This window comes from Podarcis melisellensis (genome assembly GCF_964234715.1).
Source record: "Podarcis melisellensis genome assembly, chromosome: W".
In the NCBI taxonomy this organism is placed as follows: domain Eukaryota; kingdom Metazoa; phylum Chordata; class Lepidosauria; order Squamata; family Lacertidae; genus Podarcis; species Podarcis melisellensis.
The window spans coordinates 5,146,469-5,168,968 of NC_138535.1; the positions used below are offsets into that span (position 1 = coordinate 5,146,469).

Here is a 22,500-nt window from a genome sequence, read left to right on the forward strand (position 1 = left end):
AAGGAAGGAAGGAAGTGAACCAGTTTGCCGGGAAGCTGGTGCAGGTGAGAGGGAGGAAGGAGGAAGGAAGGAAGGAAGGAAGGAAGGAAGGAAGGAAGGAAGGAAGGAGGGAAGGAAGGAAGGAAGGAAGGAAGAAAAGGGAAGGAAGGAAGGAAGGAAGGAAGGGGGACAAGAAAGAGGGACAAAGGAAGGCAGGAAGGAAGTGAACCAGTTTGCCAGGAAGCTGGTGCAGGTGAGAGGAAGGAAGGGAGGAAGGAGGAAGGAAGGAAGGAAGAAGGGAAGGAAGGAAGGAAGAAAAGGGAAGGAAGGAAGGAAGGGGGACAAGAAAGAGGGACAAAGGAAGGAAGGAAGGAAGGAAGGAAGGAAGGAAGGAAGGAAGGAAGGAAGGGAGGGAACCAGTTTGCCGGGAAGCTGGTGCAGGTGAGAGGAAGGAAGGGAGGAAGGAGGGAGGGAAGGAAGGAAGGAAGGAAGGAAGGAAGGAAGGGGGACAAGAAAGAGGGACAAAGGAAAGAGTCAACGAAGTGAACCAGTTTGCCGGGAAGCTGGTGCAGGTGAGAGGAAGGAAGGGAGGAAGGAGGGAGGGAAGGAAGGAAGGAAGGAAGGAAGGAAGAAAAGGGAAGGAAGGAAGGAAGGAAGGAAGGAAGGAAGGGGGACAAGAAAGAGGGACAAAGGAAGGAAGGAAGGAAGGAAGGAAGGAAGGAAGGAAGGAAGGAAGGAAGGAAGGAAGGAAGGAAACCAGTTTGCCGGGAAGCTGGTGCAGGTGAGAGGAAGGAAGGGAGGAAGGAGGGAAGGAAGGAAGAAAAGGGAAGGAAGGAAGGAAGGAAGGAAGGAAGGAAGGAAGGAAGGAAGGAAGGGGGACAAGAAAGAGGGACAAAGGAAGGAAGGAAGGAAGGAAGGGAACCAGTTTGCCGGGAAGCTGGTGCAGGTGAGAGGAAGGAAGGGAGGAAGGAAGGAGGAAGGAGGGAAGGAAGGAAGGAAGAAAAGGGAAGGAAGGAAGGAAGGAAGGAAGGAAGGAAGGAAGGAAGAGGGACAAGAAAGAGGGACAAAGGAAGGAAGGAAGGAAGGAAGGAAGTGAACCAGTTTGCCGGGAAGCTGGTGCAGGTGAGAGGGAGGAAGGAGGAAGGAAGGAAGGAAGGAAGGAAGGAAGGAAGGAAGGAAGGAAGGAAGGAAGGAGGGAAGGAAGGAAGGAAGGAAGAAAAGGGAAGGAAGGAAGGAAGGAAGGAAGGGGGACAAGAAAGAGGGACAAAGGAAGGCAGGAAGGAAGTGAACCAGTTTGCCAGGAAGCTGGTGCAGGTGAGAGGAAGGAAGGGAGGAAGGAGGAAGGAAGGAAGGAAGAAGGGAAGGAAGGAAGGAAGAAAAGGGAAGGAAGGAAGGAAGGGGGACAAGAAAGAGGGACAAAGGAAGGAAGGAAGGAAGGAAGGAAGGAAGGAAGGAAGGAAGGAAGGAAGGAAGGGAGGGAACCAGTTTGCCGGGAAGCTGGTGCAGGTGAGAGGAAGGAAGGGAGGAAGGAGGGAGGGAAGGAAGGAAGGAAGGAAGGAAGGAAGGGGGACAAGAAAGAGGGACAAAGGAAAGAGTCAACGAAGTGAACCAGTTTGCCGGGAAGCTGGTGCAGGTGAGAGGAAGGAAGGGAGGAAGGAGGGAGGGAAGGAAGGAAGGAAGGAAGGAAGGAAGAAAAGGGAAGGAAGGAAGGAAGGAAGGAAGGAAGGGGGACAAGAAAGAGGGACAAAGGAAGGAAGGAAGGAAGGAAGGAAGGAAGGAAGGAAGGAAGGAAGGAAGGAAACCAGTTTGCCGGGAAGCTGGTGCAGGTGAGAGGAAGGAAGGGAGGAAGGAGGGAAGGAAGGAAGAAAAGGGAAGGAAGGAAGGAAGGAAGGAAGGAAGGAAGGAAGGAAGGGGGACAAGAAAGAGGGACAAAGGAAGGAAGGAAGGAAGGAAGGGAACCAGTTTGCCGGGAAGCTGGTGCAGGTGAGAGGAAGGAAGGGAGGAAGGAAGGAGGAAGGAGGGAAGGAAGGAAGGAAGAAAAGGGAAGGAAGGAAGGAAGGAAGGAAGGAAGGAAGGAAGGAAGGAAGGAAGGTGCCAAGGAAGGAAGGAAGGGAACCAGTTTGCCGGGAAGCTGGTGCAGGTGAGAGGAAGGAAGGGAGGAAGAAGGAAGGAAGGAAGGAAGGAAGGAGGGAGGGAGGGAGGGAGGGAGGGAGGGAGGGAAGGAAGGAAGGAAGGAAGGAAGGAAGGAAGGAAGGAAGGAAGGAAGGGGGACAAGAAAGAGGGACAAAGGAAGGAAGGAAGGAAGGAAGGAAGGAAGGAAGGAAGGAAGGAAGGAAGGAAGGAAGGAAGGGAGGGAACCAGTTTGCCGGGAAGCTGGTGCAGGTGAGAGGAAGGAAGGGAGGAAGGAGGGAGGGAAGGAAGGAAGGAAGGAAGGAAGGAAGGAAGGAAGGGGGACAAGAAAGAGGGACAAAGGAAAGAGTCAACGAAGTGAACCAGTTTGCCGGGAAGCTGGTGCAGGTGAGAGGAAGGAAGGGAGGAAGGAGGGAGGGAAGGAAGGAAGGAAGGAAGGAAGGAAGAAAAGGGAAGGAAGGAAGGAAGGAAGGAAGGAAGGGGGACAAGAAAGAGGGACAAAGGAAGGAAGGAAGGAAGGAAGGAAGGAAGGAAGGAAGGAAGGAAGGAAGGAAACCAGTTTGCCGGGAAGCTGGTGCAGGTGAGAGGAAGGAAGGGAGGAAGGAGGGAAGGAAGGAAGAAAAGGGAAGGAAGGAAGGAAGGAAGGAAGGAAGGAAGGAAGGAAGGAAGGGGGACAAGAAAGAGGGACAAAGGAAGGAAGGAAGGAAGGAAGGGAACCAGTTTGCCGGGAAGCTGGTGCAGGTGAGAGGAAGGAAGGGAGGAAGGAAGGAGGAAGGAGGGAAGGAAGGAAGGAAGAAAAGGGAAGGAAGGAAGGAAGGAAGGAAGGAAGGAAGGAAGGAAGGAAGGAAGGAAGGAAGGAAGGAAGGTGCCAAGGAAGGAAGGAAGGGAACCAGTTTGCCGGGAAGCTGGTGCAGGTGAGAGGAAGGAAGGGAGGAAGAAGGAAGGAAGGAAGGAAGGAAGGAGGGAGGGAGGGAGGGAGGGAGGGAGGGAGGGAAGGAAGGAAGGAAGGAAGGAAGGAAGGAAGGAAGGAAGGAAGGGGGACAAGAAAGAGGGACAAAGGAAGGAAGGAAGGAAGGAAGTGAACCAGTTTGCCGGGAAGCTGGTGCAGGTGAGAGGAAGGAAGGGAGGAAGGAGGAAGGAAGGAGGGAAGGAAGGAAGGAAGAAAAGGGAAGGAAGGAAGGAAGGAAGGAAGGAAGGAAGGAAGGAAGGAAGGAAGGAAGGTGCCAAGGAAGGAAGGAAGGAAGGAAGGGAACCAGTTTGCCGGGAAGCTGGTGCAGGTGAGAGGAAGGAAGGGAGGAAGAAGGAAGGAAGGAAGGAAGGAAGGAAGGAGGGAGGGAGGGAGGGAGGGAGGGAAGGAAGGAAGGAAGGAAGGAAGGAAGGAAGGAAGGAAGGAAGGAAGGGGGACAAGAAAGAGGGACAAAGGAAGGAAGGAAGGAAGGAAGTGAACCAGTTTGCCGGGAAGCTGGTGCAGGTGAGAGGAAGGAAGGGAGGAAGGAGGAAGGAAGGAGGGAAGGAAGAAAAGGGAAGGAAGGAAGGAAGGAAGGAAGACAAAGGAAGGAAGGAAGGAAGGAAGGAAGGAAGGAAGGAAGGAAGGAAGGAAGGGAACCAGTTTGCTGGGAAGCTGGTGCAGTTGAGAGGAAGGAAGGGAGGAAGGAGGAAGGAAGGAAGGAAGGAAGGAAGGAGGGAAGAAAGGGGAAGGAAGGAAGGAAGGAAGGAAGGGGGACAAGAAAGAGGGACAAAGGAAGGAAGGAAGGAAGGAAGGAAGGAAGGAAGGAAGGAAGGAAGGAAGGAACGGAACCAGTTTGCCGGGAAGCTTTTGCAGGTGAGAGGAAGGAAGGGAGGAAGGAGGAAGGAAGGAAGGAAGGAGGGAAGAAAAGGGAAGGAAGGAAGGAAGGAAGGGGGACAAGAAAGAGGGACAAAGGAAGGAAGGAAGGAAGGAAGGAAGGAAGGGAGGGAGGGAGGGAACCAGTTTGCCGGGAAGCTGGTGCAGGTGAGGGGGAGGAAGGAGGAAGGAAGAAGGGAGGGAAGGAAGGAAGAAAAGGGAAGGAAGGAAGGAAGGAAGGAAGGAAGGAAGGGGGACAAGAAAGAGGGAGAAAGGAAGGAAGCAAGGAAGGGAGGGAGGGAGGGAGGGAGGGAATCAGTTTGCCAGGAAGCTGGTCCAGGTGAGAGGAAGGAAGGGAGGAAGGAGGGAGGAGGGAGGGAGGGAGGGAAGGAAGGAAGGAAGAAAAGGGAAGGAAGGAAGGAAGGAAGAGGGACAAGAAAGAGGGACAAAGGTAGGAAGGAAGGAAGGGAACCAGTTTGCCGGGAAGCTGGTCCAGGTGAGAGGAAGGAAGGGAGGAAGGAGGAAGGAAGGAAGGAAGGAAGAAAAGGGAAGGAAGGAAGGAAGGAAGGAAGGAAGGAAGAGGGACAAGAAAGAGGGACAAAGGAAGGAAGGAAGGAAGGGAACCAGTTTGCTGAGAAGCTGGTCCAGGTGAGAGGAAGGAAGGAAGGAAGGAAGGGAGGGAGGAAGGAAGGAAAGGGAGGGAGGGAGGAAGGAGGGAAGGAAGGAAGGAAGGAGGGAGGGAAGGAGGGAGGGAGGAAGGAAGGAGGGAGGGAGGAAGGAGGGAGGGAGGGAGGGAGGCAGGAAGGAAAGGGAGGGAGGGAGGGAGGGAGGGAGGAAGAAAGGAAGGGGAGGGAGGGAGGAAGGAGGGAGGAAGGAAGTGAAATAGTTTGCCGGGAAGCTGGTCCAGGTGAGAGGAAGGAGGGAGGGAGGGAAGGAAGGAAAGGGAGGGAGGAAGGAAGGAAGTGAACCAGTTTGCCGGGAAGCTGGTCCAGGTAAAGAAGGAAGGAAGAAGGAAGGAAGGAAGAACACAAGCAGAGGAGCAGGGAAGGAAGGAAGGAAGGAAGGAAGGAAGGAAGGAAGGAAGGAAGGAAGGAAGGAAGGAAAACGAACCCGTTTTACCGGGAAACCGATCCAGCTAAACGACCCATCAATTTGCAAAAAGAGTATTTTGCAAAAATAAATGGATTTCCTGAATGGATTTTAGAACGGTTCCCATCTCACCCTGTCACTTCCCTTTTCTCCAGGAGCAACACCCGGAAGAGGAAGTGATCCGCTCCAAACAGGAAGAGGTCAACGCTTCCTGGCAGCGCCTGAAGGGATTGGCTCTCCAGAGACAGGGGAAACTTTTTGGGGCGGCCGAAGTCCAGCGCTTCAACAGGTGACCAGTTTTTCCTCCATTTTATTTCATTTTAATTTAATTCATTTTATTGCATTTTATTTCAATTTGTTGCATTTTATTTCAATCCATTTTATTTTATTTCAATTCCATTTATTTTATTTCCATTCATTTTTTTTCCAGTTCAATTTATTTTATTTCCATTCATTTTATTTTATTTTATTTTATTTCAATTCATTTTATTTTATTTTATTTCAATTCATTTTATCTTATTTTATTTCAATTTATTGCATTTTATTTTATATTCTATTTCATTACATATTCTTTTCCTTTTTTAATTTAATTTAATTTCAATTTATTTATTTTTTTATTTCAATTCATTTATTCATTTTATTTTATTATATTTTATTTTAATTTATTGCTTGATTTTATTGCAATTCATTTTATATTATTTTATTTCAATTCATTTCATTTTATTTCACGGGGTTTCTTTTCATTTCATTTGATTTTCATTTGTTTCATTTCGTTTCACTTGATTTTATTTTATTTTATTTTATTTCAATTTATTTTATTTTATTTCAATTTATTTTATTTTATTTTATTTCCATTTATTGCATTTTGTTTTATATTCTATTTAGTTACATATTCTTTTCCTTTTTAAATTAAACTAAATTTAAATTCATTTAATTTCATTTAAATTCATTTCATTTAAAATAATTTAATTTAATCTAATTTAATTTTGAATTCAATTTCATTTTAGTTTTGAATTTCATTTCAATTTATTTCCTTTTCTCCTATTCCATTTTCTTTCATATTATAATTATTATTTTTTATTCTATTCTATTCTATTCCATTTCATTTCATTACATATTATTTTCCTTCTTTAATTTAAATTCATTTAATTTACTTTAATTTCATTTAAATTCATTTCATGTCATTTAAATTCATTTCATTTCATTCAATTTCATTTCATTTCATTTTGAATTCAATTTCATTTTAATTTTGAATTCAAAATTTTAATGTTGAATTTCATTTCAATTTAATTCATTTCCTTTTATGCTATTCCATTTTCCTTCCTAATATTATTATTATTATTATTATTTATTCGATTCTCTTCCGTTTCATTACATATTATTTTCCTTTTTTAACTTAATTTAATTTCACTTCATTTAATTTAAATTCAATTCATTTCATTTCATCTTGAATTTAATTTTAATTTCATTCTTTCCCTTTTCTCCTATTCCCTTTTCTTTCATTTCATAATAATTAGTTTTTATTCTATTTTATTCTATTTCATTACATATTATTTTCCTTTTTTCATTTAATTTCATTTAATTTTCAATTTCATTTCTTTCCTTTGATCCTATTCCATTTTCTTTCATTCCATTTTCTTTTCCTTTTTAAATTTAATTTCATTTAAATTCATTTAGTTTAAATTCATTTAATTTAATTTTATTCTATTTTGTTACATATTATTTTCCTTTTTTCCTTTAATTTCCTTTAATTTTCAACTTCATTTCAATTCCATTTCTTTCCTTTGATCCTATTCCATTTTCTTTCATTCCATTTTATTTTCCTTTTTTAATTTCATTTCATTTAAATGCATTTAGTTTAAATTAATTTTATTTTATTTTATTCTATTTTGTTACATATTATTTTCCTTTTTTCATTTAATTTCATTTAATTTTCAACTTCATTTCAATTCCATTTCTTTCCTTTGATCCTATTCCATTTTCTTTCATTCCATTTTCTTTCCCTTTTTTCATTTAATTTCATTCAAAGGCATTTAGTTTACATTCATTTAATTTAATTTTATTCTATTTCGTTGCATATTATTTTCCTTTTTTCATTTAATTTCATTTAATTTTCAATTTCATTTCTTTCCTTTGATCCGATTCCATTTTCTTTCATTCCATTTTCTTTTCCTTTTTTAATTTCATTTAGTTTAAATGCATTTAGTTTAAATGCATTTAATTTAATTTTATTCTATTTCATTACATATTTTTTTCCTTTAATTTCATTTAATTTTCAACTTCATTTCAATTCCATTTCTTTCCTTTGATCCTATTCCATTTTCTTTCATTCCATTTTCTTTTCCTTTTTCATGTAATTTCATTTAAATGCATTTAGTTTAAATTCATTTAATTTAATTTTATTCTATTTCATTACATATTATTATCCTTTTTTCATTTAATTTCATTTAATTTTCAACTTCATTTCAATTCCATTTCTTTCCTTTGATCCTATTCCATTTTCTTTCATTCCATTTTCTTTCCCTTTTTTCATTTAATTTCATTTAAATGCATTTAGTTTACATTCATTTAATTTAATTTTATTCTATTTCATTACATATTATTTTCCTTTTTTCATTTCATTTCATTTAATTTTCAACTTCATTTCTTTCCTTTGATCCTATTCCATTTTCTTTCGTTCCATTTTCTTTCCCTTTTTTCATTTAATTTCATTTAAATGCATTTAGTTTCAATTCATTTAATTGAATTGAATTTAATTTTGAATTCAATTTCATTTTAATTTTGAATTTTCTTTTACCTTTCAACCTATTCCCTTTCCTTTCACATTATAATTATGATTTTTTTCTTCGATTCCCGCAGAGACGTCGACGAAACCATCAGCTGGATCAAGGAGAAGGAGCAACTCATGGCGTCCGACGATTTCGGACGGGATCTGGCCAGCGTACAGGCTCTCCTGCGCAAACACGAGGGGCTGGAGAGGGATCTAGCCGCCCTGGAGGACAAGGTGGGCGGGACTGGCGCTCGATTGGCCCAATCGGGGAAGAGGGTGGGGCTTAAACAGGAAGTCGTCCATGTAATGCAGGAAGGTGGGCGGGGCCGGCACTCGATTGGACCAATCAGGGGGGTGAGGGCGGGGCTCAAATAGGACGTGGTCAATGTATAGCAGGAAGGGGGCGGGGCCGGCGTACGATTGGACCAATTGGGGATGAGGGCGGGGCTTAAACAGGAAGTTGTCCATGTACAGCAGGAAGGTGGGCGGGGCCAGCACTTGATTGGCCCAATCGGGGGGACGAGGGCGGGGCTCAAATAGGATGTAGTCCATGTAGAGCAGGAAGGTGGGCGGGGCTGGCGCTCGGTTGGACCAATCGGGGGACGAGGGCGGGGCTTAGCACAGGATGTAGTCCATGTAGCGCAGGAAGTAGGCGGGGCCAGCACTCGATTGGCCCAATCGGGGATGAGGGCGGGGCTTAGCACAGGATGTAGTCAATGTAGAGCAGGAAGGTGGGCGGGGCTGGCACTCGATTGGCCCAATCGGGGATGAGGGCGGGGCTTAGCACAGGATGTAGTCCATGTAGAGCAGGAAGGTGGGCGGGGCCAGCACTCTTATTTGACCAATTGGGGGGATGAGGGCAGGGCTTAAATAGGATGTGGTCAATGTAGAGCAGGAAGGTGGGTGGGGCTGACACTCGTTTGGACCAATCGGGGGGACGAGGGCGGGGCTCAAATAGGATGTAGTCATTGTAGAGCAGGAAGGTGGGAGGGGCCTGTGCTTGATTGGACCAATCGGGGGGAAGAGGGCAGGGCTCAGATAGGATGTAGTCCATGTAGAGCAGGAAGGTGGGCGGGGCTGGCGCTCAGTTGGACCAATCGGGGGACGAGGGCGGGGCTTAGCACAGGATGTAGTCCATGTAGCGCAGGAAGTAGGCGGGGCCAGCACTCGATTGGCCCAATCGGGGATGAGGGCGGGGCTTAGCACAGGATGTAGTCAATGTAGAGCAGGAAGGTGGGCGGGGCTGGCACTCGATTGGCCCAATCGGGGATGAGGGCGGGGCTTAGCACAGGATGTAGTCCATGTAGAGCAGGAAGGTGGGCGGGGCCAGCACTCTTATTTGACCAATTGGGGGGATGAGGGCAGGGCTTAAATAGGATGTGGTCCATGTAGAGCAGGAAGGTGGGCGGGGCCAGCACTCGATTGGCCCAATCGAGGGGACGAGGGCAGGGCTCAAATAGGATGTGGTCCATGCAGAGCAGGAAGGTGGGCGGGGCTGGGGCTCGGTTGGACCAATCGGGGGGATGAGGGCGGGGCTCAAATAGGATGTAGTCCGTGTAGAGCAGGAAGGTGGGCAGGGCCAGCACTCGATTGGACCAATTGGGGATGAGGGCGGGGCTCAAATAGGATGTAGTCAATGTAGAGCAGGAAGGTGGGCGGGGCTGGCGCTTGATTGGACCAATCGGGGGACGAGGGCGGGGCTCAAATAGGATGTAGTCCATGTAGAGCAGGAAGGTGGGCGGGGCTGGCGCTCGGTTGGACCAATTGGGGAAGAGGGCGGGGCTTAAAATAGGCCCCGCTTTCTTAAATAGTATTATATATTCTATAAAAACCGATGCAAAGAAATTTAATTTCAACGTCCGTCCTTTTTATTTGTCTTTTTCTTTTTATGCGTATTCGTATTTTCATATTCCATTTTCATATTAGATATTCTTGATTTTTATTATTTTGCTATTTGTATTCTCGCTAGTATATTCTATTTATATTGATTCTTATATCGTATTTATATTGATTCTTATTTATTCTTATGTTCTTATTACTATATTCTTACGTTATGAAAACGGATGCAAAGAAATTTCAATTCAATTTCCGTCCTTTTTATCGACGTTTCCATTTTTATTCCTATTTTCATCAGATTAATTTTTGATATTTGCACCCGGCTCCAGGTCAGGGCTCTGGGGGCCGAAGCCGACCGCCTCCAGGAGTCCCACCCCCCCAACGCCCCCCAGATCCACGTCAAGCGGGAGGAGCTGGTGGCCAATTGGGAGCAGATTCGAACCCGGGCCGCCGAGAGACACGCCCACCTGAACGACTCCTACCGGTGAGGGGGCCGCCCACTTTCAACCCCGCCCCATTTTATTGCTTGAGTTTCTTTCATTTTATCAATGAAGCGGATGGATTTTTATTAATTAATTAGATTGCTTGAGTTATTTTCATTTTATGAATCAACCGGATGGATTTTTCTTAATTAATTAGATTGCTTGAGTTGCTTCCATTTAATGAATGAACCGGATGGATTTTTCTTAATTGGATTTCATTTTATGAATGAATCGGATGGATTTTTCTTCATTGGATTAATTGGATTACTTTAGTTTCTTTCACCCCGCTTGAGTTTCATTTTATCAATGAACCGGGTGGATTTTTATTAATTAATTAGATTGCTTGAGTTGCTTCCATTTGATGAATGAACCGGATGGATTTTTCTTAATTGGATTTCATTTGATGAATGAATCGGATGGATTTTTCTTAATTGGATTTCATTTGATGAATGAATCGGATGGATTTTTATTCATTGGATTTCATTTTATGGATGAATCGGATGGATTTTTATTCATTGGATTAATTGGATTACTTTAGTTTCTTTCATTCTTATGAATGAAATCGGGTGGATTTTTCTTCATTGGATTAATTGGATTACTTTAGTTTCTTTCATTTTATGAATTAACCGGACGGATTTTTATTAATTAATTAGATGGCTTGAGTTGCTTTCATTTGATGAATGAATCGGATGGATTTTTATTAATTGGATTAAGTTGATTACTTTAGTTTCTTTCATTTGATGAATGAACCGGATGGATGGATTTTTCTTCATTGGATTAATTTTATTACTTGAGTTTATTTCATTTGATGAATGAATCCCATTTTATTGCTTGAGTTTCTTTCATTTTATCAATGAAGCAGATGGATTTTTATTAATTAAATTAGATTGCTTGAGTTGCTTTCATTTTATGAATGAATCAGATGGATTTTTATTAATTGGATTAAGTTGATTACTTTAGTTTCTTTCATTTTATGAATGAACCGGATGGATTTTTATTAATTAATTGGATTGCTTGAGTTGCTTTCATTTGATGAATGAATCGGATGGATTTTTATTAATTGGATTAAGTTGATTACTTTAGTTTCTTTCATTTTCTGAATGAACCGGATGGATGGATTTTTATTAATTGGATTAATTGGATTACTTTAGTTTCTTTCATTCTTATGAATGAAATCGGATGGATTTTATTAATTGGATTAATTGGATTACTTTAGTTTCTTTCACCCCGCCCCGTTTTAATGCTTGAGTTTCATTTTATCAATGAACCGGGTGGATTTTTATTAATTGGATTTCATTTGATGAATGAATCGGATGGATTTTTCTTAATTGGATTAATTTGATTACTTATGTTTCTTTCATTTTATGAATTAACTGGATGGATTTTTATTAATTAATTAGATTGCTTGAGTTATTTTCATTTTATGAATCAACCGGATGGATTTTTATTAATTAATTAGATTGCTTGAGTTGCTTTCATTTTATCAATGAACCGGATGGATTTTTCTTAATTGGATTTCATTTTATGAATGAATCGGATGGATTTTTCTTCATTGGATTAATTGGATTACTTTAGTTTCTTTCATTTTTATGAATGAATCGGATGGATTTTTATTAATTAATTATATTGCTTTAGTTTCTTTCATTTTATGAATGAACCGGATGGATTTCTATTAATTAATTATATTGCTTGAGTTTCTTTCATTTTATGTATGAACCGGATGGATTTTTATTAATTAATTATATTGCTTTAGTTTCTTTCATTTTATGAATGAACTGGATGGATTTTTATTAATTAATTAGATTGCTTGAGTTGCTTTCATTTTATGAATGAATCGGATGGATTTTTATTCATTGGATTTCATTTTATGCATGAATCGGATGGATTTTTATTCATTGGATTAATTTGATTACTTTAGTTTATTTCATTTTATGAATGAATCGGATGGATTTTTATTAATTCATCGGATTAATTTTATTACTTTAGTTTCTTTCATTTTATGAATGAATCTTATTCGTTTTTATTAATTAATTATATTACCCTAGTATCTTTAATTTTATGAACGAACCTGATGGATCTTTATTAATTCATCAGATTAATTTTGTTACTTTAGTTTCTTTAATTTTTTTAATTCATTTTCTGACTTGGCAGAATTTTTTTTTATTCATTAATTCATTCATTTTTGTTACTTTAGTTTCTTTAATTTTATGAATGAATCCCATTCGTTTTTATTTATTAATTATATTGCTTTAATTGCTTTAATTTTATGAATGAATCCCATTTGTTTTTATCAATTGATTATATTGCTTTAGTTTCTTTAATTTTATCAATGAATTCCATTCGTTTTTATTAATTATATTGCTTTAGTTTCTTTATTTTTATCAATGAATCTCATTCATTTTTATTAATTAATTATATTACTTTAGTTTATTTAACTTTATTAATGAATTTGATGGATTTTTATAAATTAATCGCATTAATTTTATTACTTTAGTTTCTTTAATTTTATTAATGAATCTGATGGATATTTATTGATTCATCGAATTAATTTCATTACTTTAGTTTCTTTATTTTTATTAATGAATCGGATGGGTTTCTATGAATGAATTATTAATATTATGAATGAATGAAATTAATTCCTTTATTTAATTTTATTAATTGACTTAGTGATTTTTATTTCTCAATTGATTATTATTATTATTATTAAATAAATATATTTCCCCCCCCCCCAAAGCCTGCAGCGATTCCTGGCCGATTTCCGCGATCTCACCAGCTGGGTAACCGAAATGAAGGCTTTGATCAACGCTGACGAACTGGCTAACGATGTCGCCGGGGCGGAAGCCCTTCTTGACCGTCATCAGGAACACAAGGTAAATATTCTTTCGGCAGCAGCAATGTCATTTCAAAAGGCATCAAAATTAAATTGAAGAAGATTGGAAGAAATTTAAGATTTATCTACAAAAACATTGTAACTTGGTTGAATGTTAAGAAGGATGCTAGATCATAAATAACTGTCCACCACTAAATTAGATTTGAACTTGATGACAAGTGAGATTAAGAAGATTATATATTTTTCTTTCTGGAGAACTGCTAGATTGTATTAAAATGAACGGATATAAGATTCTAAACAAGATGATAATTTGTTTGGAAAAAAATTATTTATGATGTAAGTGGGAGCAGGAGATGTGAGGGAGTCCAAACAAGTGATGAAAATATGTTATGTAAATGAAGTTGGTTATTTAATGCATTTGTATTTAAAAACCTTAATAAATTTTCTTTAAAAAAAAATTAAATTGAATGTCATTTAAAAAGGCATAAAATTTAAACTGAATTTTAAAATGTCATTAGAAAACGCATAAAAATTAAATTTAGCAGTAAATATTCTTTCGGCGTCAGCAATTCCAATTTTATTAATTTTTACATGACATTAAATTTATTTTTTATGCCTTTTTAAATGACGCTAAATTTAATTTTTATGCCTTTCTACATGACGCTAAATTTAATTTTTATCCCTTTTTAAATGACATTAAACTTAATTCTTATTCATTTTTAAATGACATTTATTGAATTTAACTTTTATGCCTTTTAAATGACATTTGTTACATTAAATCTTTATGCATTTTTAAATGGCGTTTGTTACATTCAAGTTATGCATTTTTAAATGACATTTGTGGAATTTGATTTTTGTTCATTTTTAAAAGACGTTTGTTACATTTAATTTTTGATCATTTTAAAATGACGTTTATTAAATTCAGTTTTTATGCACTTTAAAAGGACATTTATTAAATTTGATCTTTATTCATTTCTAAATGACCTTTGTTACATTTAATTTTGACGCATTTTAAAATGACATTGATTGAATTCGATTTTTAAGGATTTTTAAATGACGTTTGTTATGTTTAATTTTTATGCACTTTAAAAGGACATTTATTAAATTTGATCTTTATTCATTTCTAAATGACCTTTGTTACATTTAATTTTGACGCATTTTAAAATGACATTGATTGAATTCGATTTTTAAGCCTTTTTAAATGACGTTTGTTACGTTTAATTTTTATGTACTTTAAAAGGACATTTATTGAATTTGATCTTTATTCATTTCTAAATGACCTTTGTTACATTTAATTTTTACGCATTTTAAAATGACATTGATTGAATTCGATTTTTAAGCCTTTTTAAATGACGTTTGTTACGTTTAATTTTTATGTACTTTAAAAGGACATTTATTGAATTTGATCTTTATTCATTTCTAAATGACCTTTGTTACATTTAATTTTTACGCATTTTAAAATGACATTGATTGAATTCGATTTTTAAGCCTTTTTAAATGACGTTTGTTACGTTTAATTTTTATGTACTTTAAAAGGACATTTATTAAATTTGATTCTTATCCATTTCTAAACGACGTTTCCAGAATTGGATTTTTATCCATTTTTAAACGACGTTTCCAGAATTGGATTTTTATCCATTTTTAAACAACATTTATTCAACTTAATTTTACAATTTTTAAATTTAATTTTTTATTCATTATTCAAAATACCGTATTAAATTTCTCCAGGATAACCTTCCATTTACAACCCTTTCAGCTCATCCATTTATTTTATTGCTGTTTATTAGCCGATTAATTTTATTTAAATCGAAATTTTTTCCGAGTAGGGAGAAATTTACGCTCACGCAGATAGTTTCAATAATAATTATTATTTTTAAATGACATTCATTTTAATTTTTAAGCGTTTTTAGGCGACGTTGGTTACATTTAATTTTTTGTTCATTTTTAAATGACATTAATTAAATTTCTTTTTTAATTTACATTACCTTTATCGAATGTAATTTTCCATTTATTTCATTGCTGTTTATTACCGGATTAATTTGATTAAATTTAATAAATCAAATTTTTTTTCCCCGCAGGGAGAAATTGACGCCCACGAAGATAGTTTCAAGTCGGCCGACGAATCGGGTCAAGCTCTCCTTGCAGCCGGACATTACGCCTCTGCGGAAGTCAGAGAGAAGGTAAGGGTTAAGTTATTAGGGAATTATTGGGAAATTATTGAGAAGGTATTAGGACATTATTAGGAAATTATTGGGAAATTAGTAGGGATTATTTGGGAATTATTAGGGAATTATTAGGGAATTAATAGGAAATTATTGAGAAATTATTAGGAAATTACATTACGTGTCTGCGGAAGTCAGAGAGAAGGTAAGGGTTAAATTATTAGGAAATTATTGGGAAGGTATTAGGAAATTATTAAGGGTTAAATTATTAGGGAATTATTGGGAAATTATTGATAAATAATTGGGAAATGATTGAGAAATGATTGGAAAATTATCTGGAAATTATCTGGAAATTATTATAATTATTATATAATTATTATAATAATTATTAGGGAATTGTTGGGAAATTATTAGGGAATTGTTGAGAAATTATTACTGAATTGTTGAGAAATTATTAGGGAATTTTTAGGGAATTGTTGAGGAATTATTAGGGAATTATTAGGAAATTATTAGTGAATTATTGGGAAATTATTAGGGATTTTTTAGGGAATTTTTGAGAAATTATTAGGGAATTATTAGGAAATTATTAGGGAATTGTTGGGAAATTATTAGTGAATTATTAAAATGAAAATAATATGAGAATATGGGAATAAGAGAATATTAAAATGAAAATCATATTATGAGAATGTGGGAATATGAGAATATTAAAATGAAAATGATATTATGCGAATGTGAGAATTTTAAAATTTTAAAATATTAAAATGAAAATAATAATAATAACAATATATAATATAATATTATATAATATATTATAATATTATTATAATAATATAATGAATGAAATGTCTAATTGTACATCGTAATATAAATTGTATATCGTAATATAAAAAGGAAAAATATCAAATTTCAAATCTCATTTTCTACATCCCCCCCTGAAAAAACCCGTTCTATCTCGTTTTCCCGCCCCCTGACCTCTGACCTCTCCCTGTCTCCGCCCCCCCAGCTGACCGTCCTATCGGAGGAGCGGGCCGCCCTCTTGGAATTGTGGGAAGTCCGGCGCCAACAATACGAACAATGTATGGACCTCCAACTTTTCTACCGGGACACCGAACAAGTCGACAACTGGATGAGCAAGCAGGAGGTCAGCACTCGAACCCGGAGCCGGGAAGCTTCCGGAAGCCCAGGGTCCCGGGAGGAGGGTCTCTAATTCAAACCCCAAAGCCTAGGGATCTAGGAAGCTCAAACTCGAACCCGGAACCCGAAGGCCTGACCTCTAAGTCTAACCTCTAACCCTAACCCCCAATGCCTGACCTCTAACCCTGACCTCTAACCCTAACCCCCAATGCCTGACCTCGAACCCCCAACCCTAAGGCCTGACCTCTAACCCGGAACCCCCAATGCCTGACCTCTAACCCTAACCCACAACCCTAAGGCCTCACCTCTAACCCGGAACCCCCAATGCCTGACCTCTAACCCTAACCCGGAACCCCCAATGCCTGACCTCTAACCCTAACCCGGAACCCCCAATGCCTGACCTCTAACCCCAACCCTAAGGCCTGACCTCTAACCCGGAACCCCCAATGCCTGACCTCTAACCCTAACCCGGAACCCCCAATGCCTGACCTCTAACCCCAACCCTAAGGCCTGACCTCTAACCCGGAACCCCCAATGCCTGACCTCTAACCCTAACCCACAACCCTAAGGCCTCACCTCTAACCCGGAACCCCCAATGCCTGACCTCTAACCCTAACCCGGAACCCCCAATGCCTGACCTCTAACCCTAACCCGGAACCCCCAATGCCTGACCTCTAACCCCAACCCTAAGGCCTGACCTCTAACCCGGAACCCCCAATGCCTGACCTCTAACCCTAACCCGGAACCCCCAATGCCTGACCTCTAACCCCAACCCTAAGGCCTGACCTCTAACCCGGAACCCCCAATGCCTGACCTCTAACCCTAACCCGGAACCCCCAATGCCTGACCTCTAACCCCAACCCTAAGGCCTGACCTCTAACCCGGAACCCCCAATGCCTGACCTCTAACCCTAACCCGGAACCCCCAATGCCTGACCTCTAACCCTAACCCACAACCCTAAGGCCTAACCTCTAATCCTAACCCCTAACCCCCAATACCTGAACTCTAACCCCCAACCCTAAGGTCTAACCTCTAACCCGGAACCCCCAATGCCTGACCTCTAACCCTAACCCCTAACCCCCAATACCTGACCTCTAACCCCCAACCCTAAGGCCTAACCTCTAACCCGGAACCCCCAATGCCTGACCTCTAACCCTAACCCCTAACCCCCAATACCTGACCTCTAACCCCCAACCCTAAGGCCTAACCTCTAACCCGGAACCCCCAATACCTGACCTCTAACCCTAACCCACAACCCTAAGGCCTAACCTCTAACCCTAACCCCTAACCCCCAATGCCTGACCTCTAACCCTGACCTCTAACCCGCAAGTCTAAGGCCAGACCTCTAACCCTAACACAAACCCCTAACCCCGGGCCTCTAACCCTAACACAAACCCCTGACCTCTAATCCGACCACAAACCCCTAACCCCGGGCCTCTAACCCTAACACAAACCCCTAACTCCTGACCTCTAACTCTAACACAAACCCCTAACCCCGGGCCTCTAACCCTAACACAAACCCCTAACCCCGGGCCTCTAACCCTAACACAAACCCCTAACCCCTGACCTCTAACCCTAACACAAACCCCTAACCCCGGGCCTCTAACCCTAACACAAACCCCTAACCCCGGGCCTCTAACCCTAACACAAACCCCTAACCCCGGGCCTCTAACCCTAACACAAACCCCTAACTCCTGACCTCTAACTCTAACACAAACCCCTAACCCCGGGCCTCTAACCCTAACACAAACCCCTAACCCCTGACCTCTAACCCTAACACAAACCCCTAACCCCTGACCTCTAACCCTAACACAAACCCCTAACCCCGGGCCTCTAACCCTAACACAAACCCCTAACCCCGGGCCTCTAACCCTAACACAAACCCCTAACCCCTGACCTCTAACTCTAACACAAACCCCTAACCCCGGGCCTCTAACCCTAACACAAACCCCTAACTCCTGACCTCTAACCCTAACACAAACCCCTAACCCCGGGCCTCTAACCCTAACACAAACCCCTAATCCCGGGCCTCTAACCCTAACACAAACCCCTAACCCCTGACCTCTAACACTAACACAAACCCCTAACCCCGGGCCTCTAACCCTAACACAAACCCCTAACTCCTGACCTCTAACCCTAACACAAACCCCTAACCCCGGGCCTCTAACCCTAACACAAACCCCTAATCCCGGGCCTCTAACCCTAACACAAACCCCTAACCCCGGGCCTCTAACCCTAACACAAACCCCTAACCCCGGGCCTCTAACCCTAACACAAACCCCTAACTCCTGACCTCTAACTCTAACACAAACCCCTAACCCCGGGCCTCTAACCCTAACACAAACCCCTAACCCCTGACCTCTAACCCTAACACAAACCCCTAACCCCTGACCTCTAACTCTAACACAAACCCCTAACCCCGGGCCTCTAACCCTAACACAAACCCCTAACCCCGGGCCTCTAACCCTAACACAAACCCCTAACCCCGGGCCTCTAACCCTAACACAAACCCCTAACCCCTGACCTCTAACTCTAACACAAACCCCTAACCCCTGACCTCTAACCCTAACACAAACCCCTAACCCCGGGCCTCTAACCCTAACACAAACCCCTAACCCCGGGCCTCTAACCCTAACACAAACCCCTAACCCCTGACCTCTAACTCTAACACAAACCCCTAACCCCGGGCCTCTAACCCTAACACAAACCCCTAACCCCTGACCTCTAACCCTAACACAAACCCCTAACCCCTGACCTCTAACCCTAACACAAACCCCTAACCCCGGGCCTCTAACCCTAACACAAACCCCTAACCCCGGGCCTCTAACCCTAACACAAACCCCTAACCCCTGACCTCTAACCCTAACACAAACCCCTAACCCCGGGCCTCTAACCCTAACACAAACCCCTAACCCCGGGCCTCTAACCCTAACACAAACCCCTAACCCCGGGCCTCTAACCCTAACACAAACCCCTAACCCCGGGCCTCTAACTCTAACACAAACCCCTAACCCCGGGCCTCTAACCCTAACACAAACCCCTAACTCCTGACCTCTAACTCTAACACAAACCCCTAACCCCGGGCCTCTAACCCTAACACAAACCCCTGACCTCTAACCCTAACACAAACCCCTGACCTCTCACCCTAACACAAACCCCTGACCTCTAACCCTAACACAAACCCCTAATCCCTAACCCTAACACAAACCCCTAACCCCGGGCCTCTAACCCTAACACAAACCCCTAATCCCTAACCCTAACACAAACCCCTAACCCCGGGCCTCTAACCCTAACACAAACCCCTGACCTCTAACCCTAACACAAACCCCTGACCTCTAACCCTAACACAAACCCCTAACCCCTGACCTCTAACCCTAACACAAACCCCTAACCCCTGACCTCTAACCCTAACACAAACCCCTAACCCCTGACCTCTAACTCTAACACAAACCCCTAACCCCTGACCTCTAACCCTAACACAAACCCCTAACCCCTGACCTCTAACCCTAACACAAACCCCTGACCTCTCACCCTAACACAAACCCCTGACCTCTAACCCTAACACAAACCCCTAATCCCTAACCCTAACACAAACCCCTAATCCCTAACCCTAACACAAACCCCTAACCCCGGGCCTCTAACCCTAACACAAACCCCTGACCTCTAACCCTAACACAAACCCCTGACCTCTAACCCTAACACAAACCCCTAACCCCTGACCTCTAACCCTAACACAAACCCCTAACCCCTGACCTCTAACCCTAACACAAACCCCTAACCCCTGACCTCAAACCCTAACACAAACCCCTAACCCCTGACCTCTAACCCTAACACAAACCCCTAACCCCTGACCTCTAACCCTAACACAAACCCCTAATCCCTGATCTCTAACCCCCAAACCTAAGGCCTGACCCCCAATGCCTGACCCCTAACCTTGACCTCTACCTCTAACCCCCAACCCTAAGGTCTAACCTCTAACCCCCAATGCCTGACCCCTAACCCTGACCTCTACCTCTAACCCCCAACCCTAAGGCCTGACCTCTAACCCAAACAAAAACCTCTAACCCCCACTGCCTGACCCCTAACCCTGACCTCTACCTCTAACCCCCAACCCTAAGGCCTGACCTCTAACCCTAACACAAACCTCTAACCCCCAATGCCTGACCCCTAACCCTTACCTCTACCTCTAACCCCCAACCCTAAGGCCTAACCCCCAACCCTAACTCAAACCCCTAACCCCCAGTGCCTGACCCCTAACCCTTACCTCTACCTCTAACCCCCAACCCTAACACAAACCCCTAACCCCCAATACCTGACCCCTAACCATTACCTCTAACCCTAACACAAACCCCTAACCCCCAATGCCTGACCTCTAACCCCCAACCCTAAGGTCTAACCCCCAACCCTAACACAAACCCCTAACCCCCAATGCCTGACCTCTAACCCGCAACCCTAAGGCCTGACCTCTAACCCTAACACAAACCCCTAACCCCCAATGCCTGACCCCTAACCTTGACCTCTAACTCAAACCCGAAACCCTAAGATCTAACCTCAAACCCCCAATGCCTGACCCCTAACCCTTACCTCTACCTCTAACCCCCAACCTTAACCCAAACCCCCAACCCCCAGTGCCTGACCCCTAACCCTTACCTCTACCTCTACCTCTAACCCCCAACCCTAATCCCTGATCTCTAACCCTAACACAAACCTCTAACCCCCAATGCCTGACCCCTAACCCTGACCCCCAACCTCTCACCCCGACCAACCCTAACCCCCTAAACCGGGGGTCAGTGACCCCCAGCCTAGAAATCGAATTGGAATTGAATTGAACGGAAAGGGAAATTCAATTCGGTTGGGGAAATCAAACTAAAAATGGTGTTTTAATCCACTTTTTTTAAAGGATTGACCCGGTCTGGGGAGGGCAGAGTATAAATAAAAATTATTATTATTATTATTATTATTATTATTATTATTATTATTATTATTATTGGCTGGGGTATAAATAAAATTATTATTAATTATTATTTAATTATTATTTAAATATTATTATTATTATTATTTTATTTATTTATTCTTGGCTGGGGAGGGTGGGGTATAAATAAAATTTAATAATAATAATAATAATAATAATAATAATAATAATAATAATAATAATAATAATAATAATAATAAATATTTTTATTTCATTTTATTATTAAAAATAAATCATTTTTCTCCCTTTTCCAGGCCTTCCTGCTGAACGAAGATCTGGGTGATTCTCTCGACAGCGTGGAAGCGCTGCTGAAAAAGCACGAAGATTTTGAGAAATCCCTCAGCGCCCAGGAAGAAAAGATCACCGTAATTCCTTTAATTTTAACAATTTCAGTTTAAGAATTTCCATTTTAAGAATTTGACTTTCATGGTCATCGTTTTCATTTTCACGCTCATAATGTTAACTGTAATTTCGTTTTCATTTGAGCAATTGCAATGTTAATCGTTTTATTTACCATTTTTAATTTTCATTTTAATCATTTAAAATAAAAATAAAATTTAATAATAATGATAACAACGTCCATTTTCATTTTCATGGTAATCATTTTTGAGTCATTTCAATTTTAATCATTTTTAATTTTAATTTATTTTTTTAATTTTGACATTTTAATCATTTCCATTTTAATCAATTTCATTTTCATGGTCAGAATTTATCATGTCAATTTTAATCCTTTTTTAATTTCCACTTTTATCATTTTCATTTTCGTGGTCAGAATTTATCATTTCAATATGAACCATTTTTTAATTTCCATTTTGATCCTTTTCATTTTCGTGGTCAGAATTTATCATATCAATTTGAACCATTTTTTAATTTCCATTTTGATCATTTTCATTTTCATGGTCAGAATTTATAATTTCAATTTGAACCATTTTTTAATTTCCATTTTAATCATTTCCATTTTCATGGTCAGAATTTATCATTTCAATTGGAACCATTTTTTAATTTCCATTTTGATAATTTCCATTTTCATGGTCAGAATTTATCGTTTCAATTTGAACCATTTTTTTATTTCCATTTTAATTTTAATTTTCGTGGTCAGAATTTATCATTTCAATTTGAACCATTTATTAATTTCCATTTTGATCATTTTCATTTTCGTGGTCAGAATTTATCATGTCAATTTTAATCATTTTCCTTTTTAAATATTATTATTACTGTTGTTCTTGTTATATTTTGAATAATTCAAATTTGCAGTATTAAGGGTCATTTCCCTTTTGAATTTCCCTTTTTAAAT

At 40.7% G+C, this 22,500-nt stretch overlaps 1 protein-coding gene across 1 annotated transcript in view; it reads left to right on the forward strand.

Moving 5' to 3' along the window:
- LOC309361257 (spectrin alpha chain, non-erythrocytic 1-like) overlaps positions 1-22,500 on the forward strand; it is a 199,058-nt gene that overhangs the window by 18,219 nt on the left and 158,339 nt on the right. Inside the window, exons 5-11 of the mRNA XM_081896165.1 lie at positions 5,176-5,309; positions 7,880-8,024; positions 9,956-10,110; positions 12,843-12,978; positions 15,017-15,118; positions 16,104-16,241; positions 21,461-21,571. Coding sequence (XP_081752291.1) covers positions 5,176-5,309; positions 7,880-8,024; positions 9,956-10,110; positions 12,843-12,978; positions 15,017-15,118; positions 16,104-16,241; positions 21,461-21,571 — 921 coding nt within the window. The remainder of the gene's footprint in view (positions 1-5,175; positions 5,310-7,879; positions 8,025-9,955; positions 10,111-12,842; positions 12,979-15,016; positions 15,119-16,103; positions 16,242-21,460; positions 21,572-22,500) is intronic.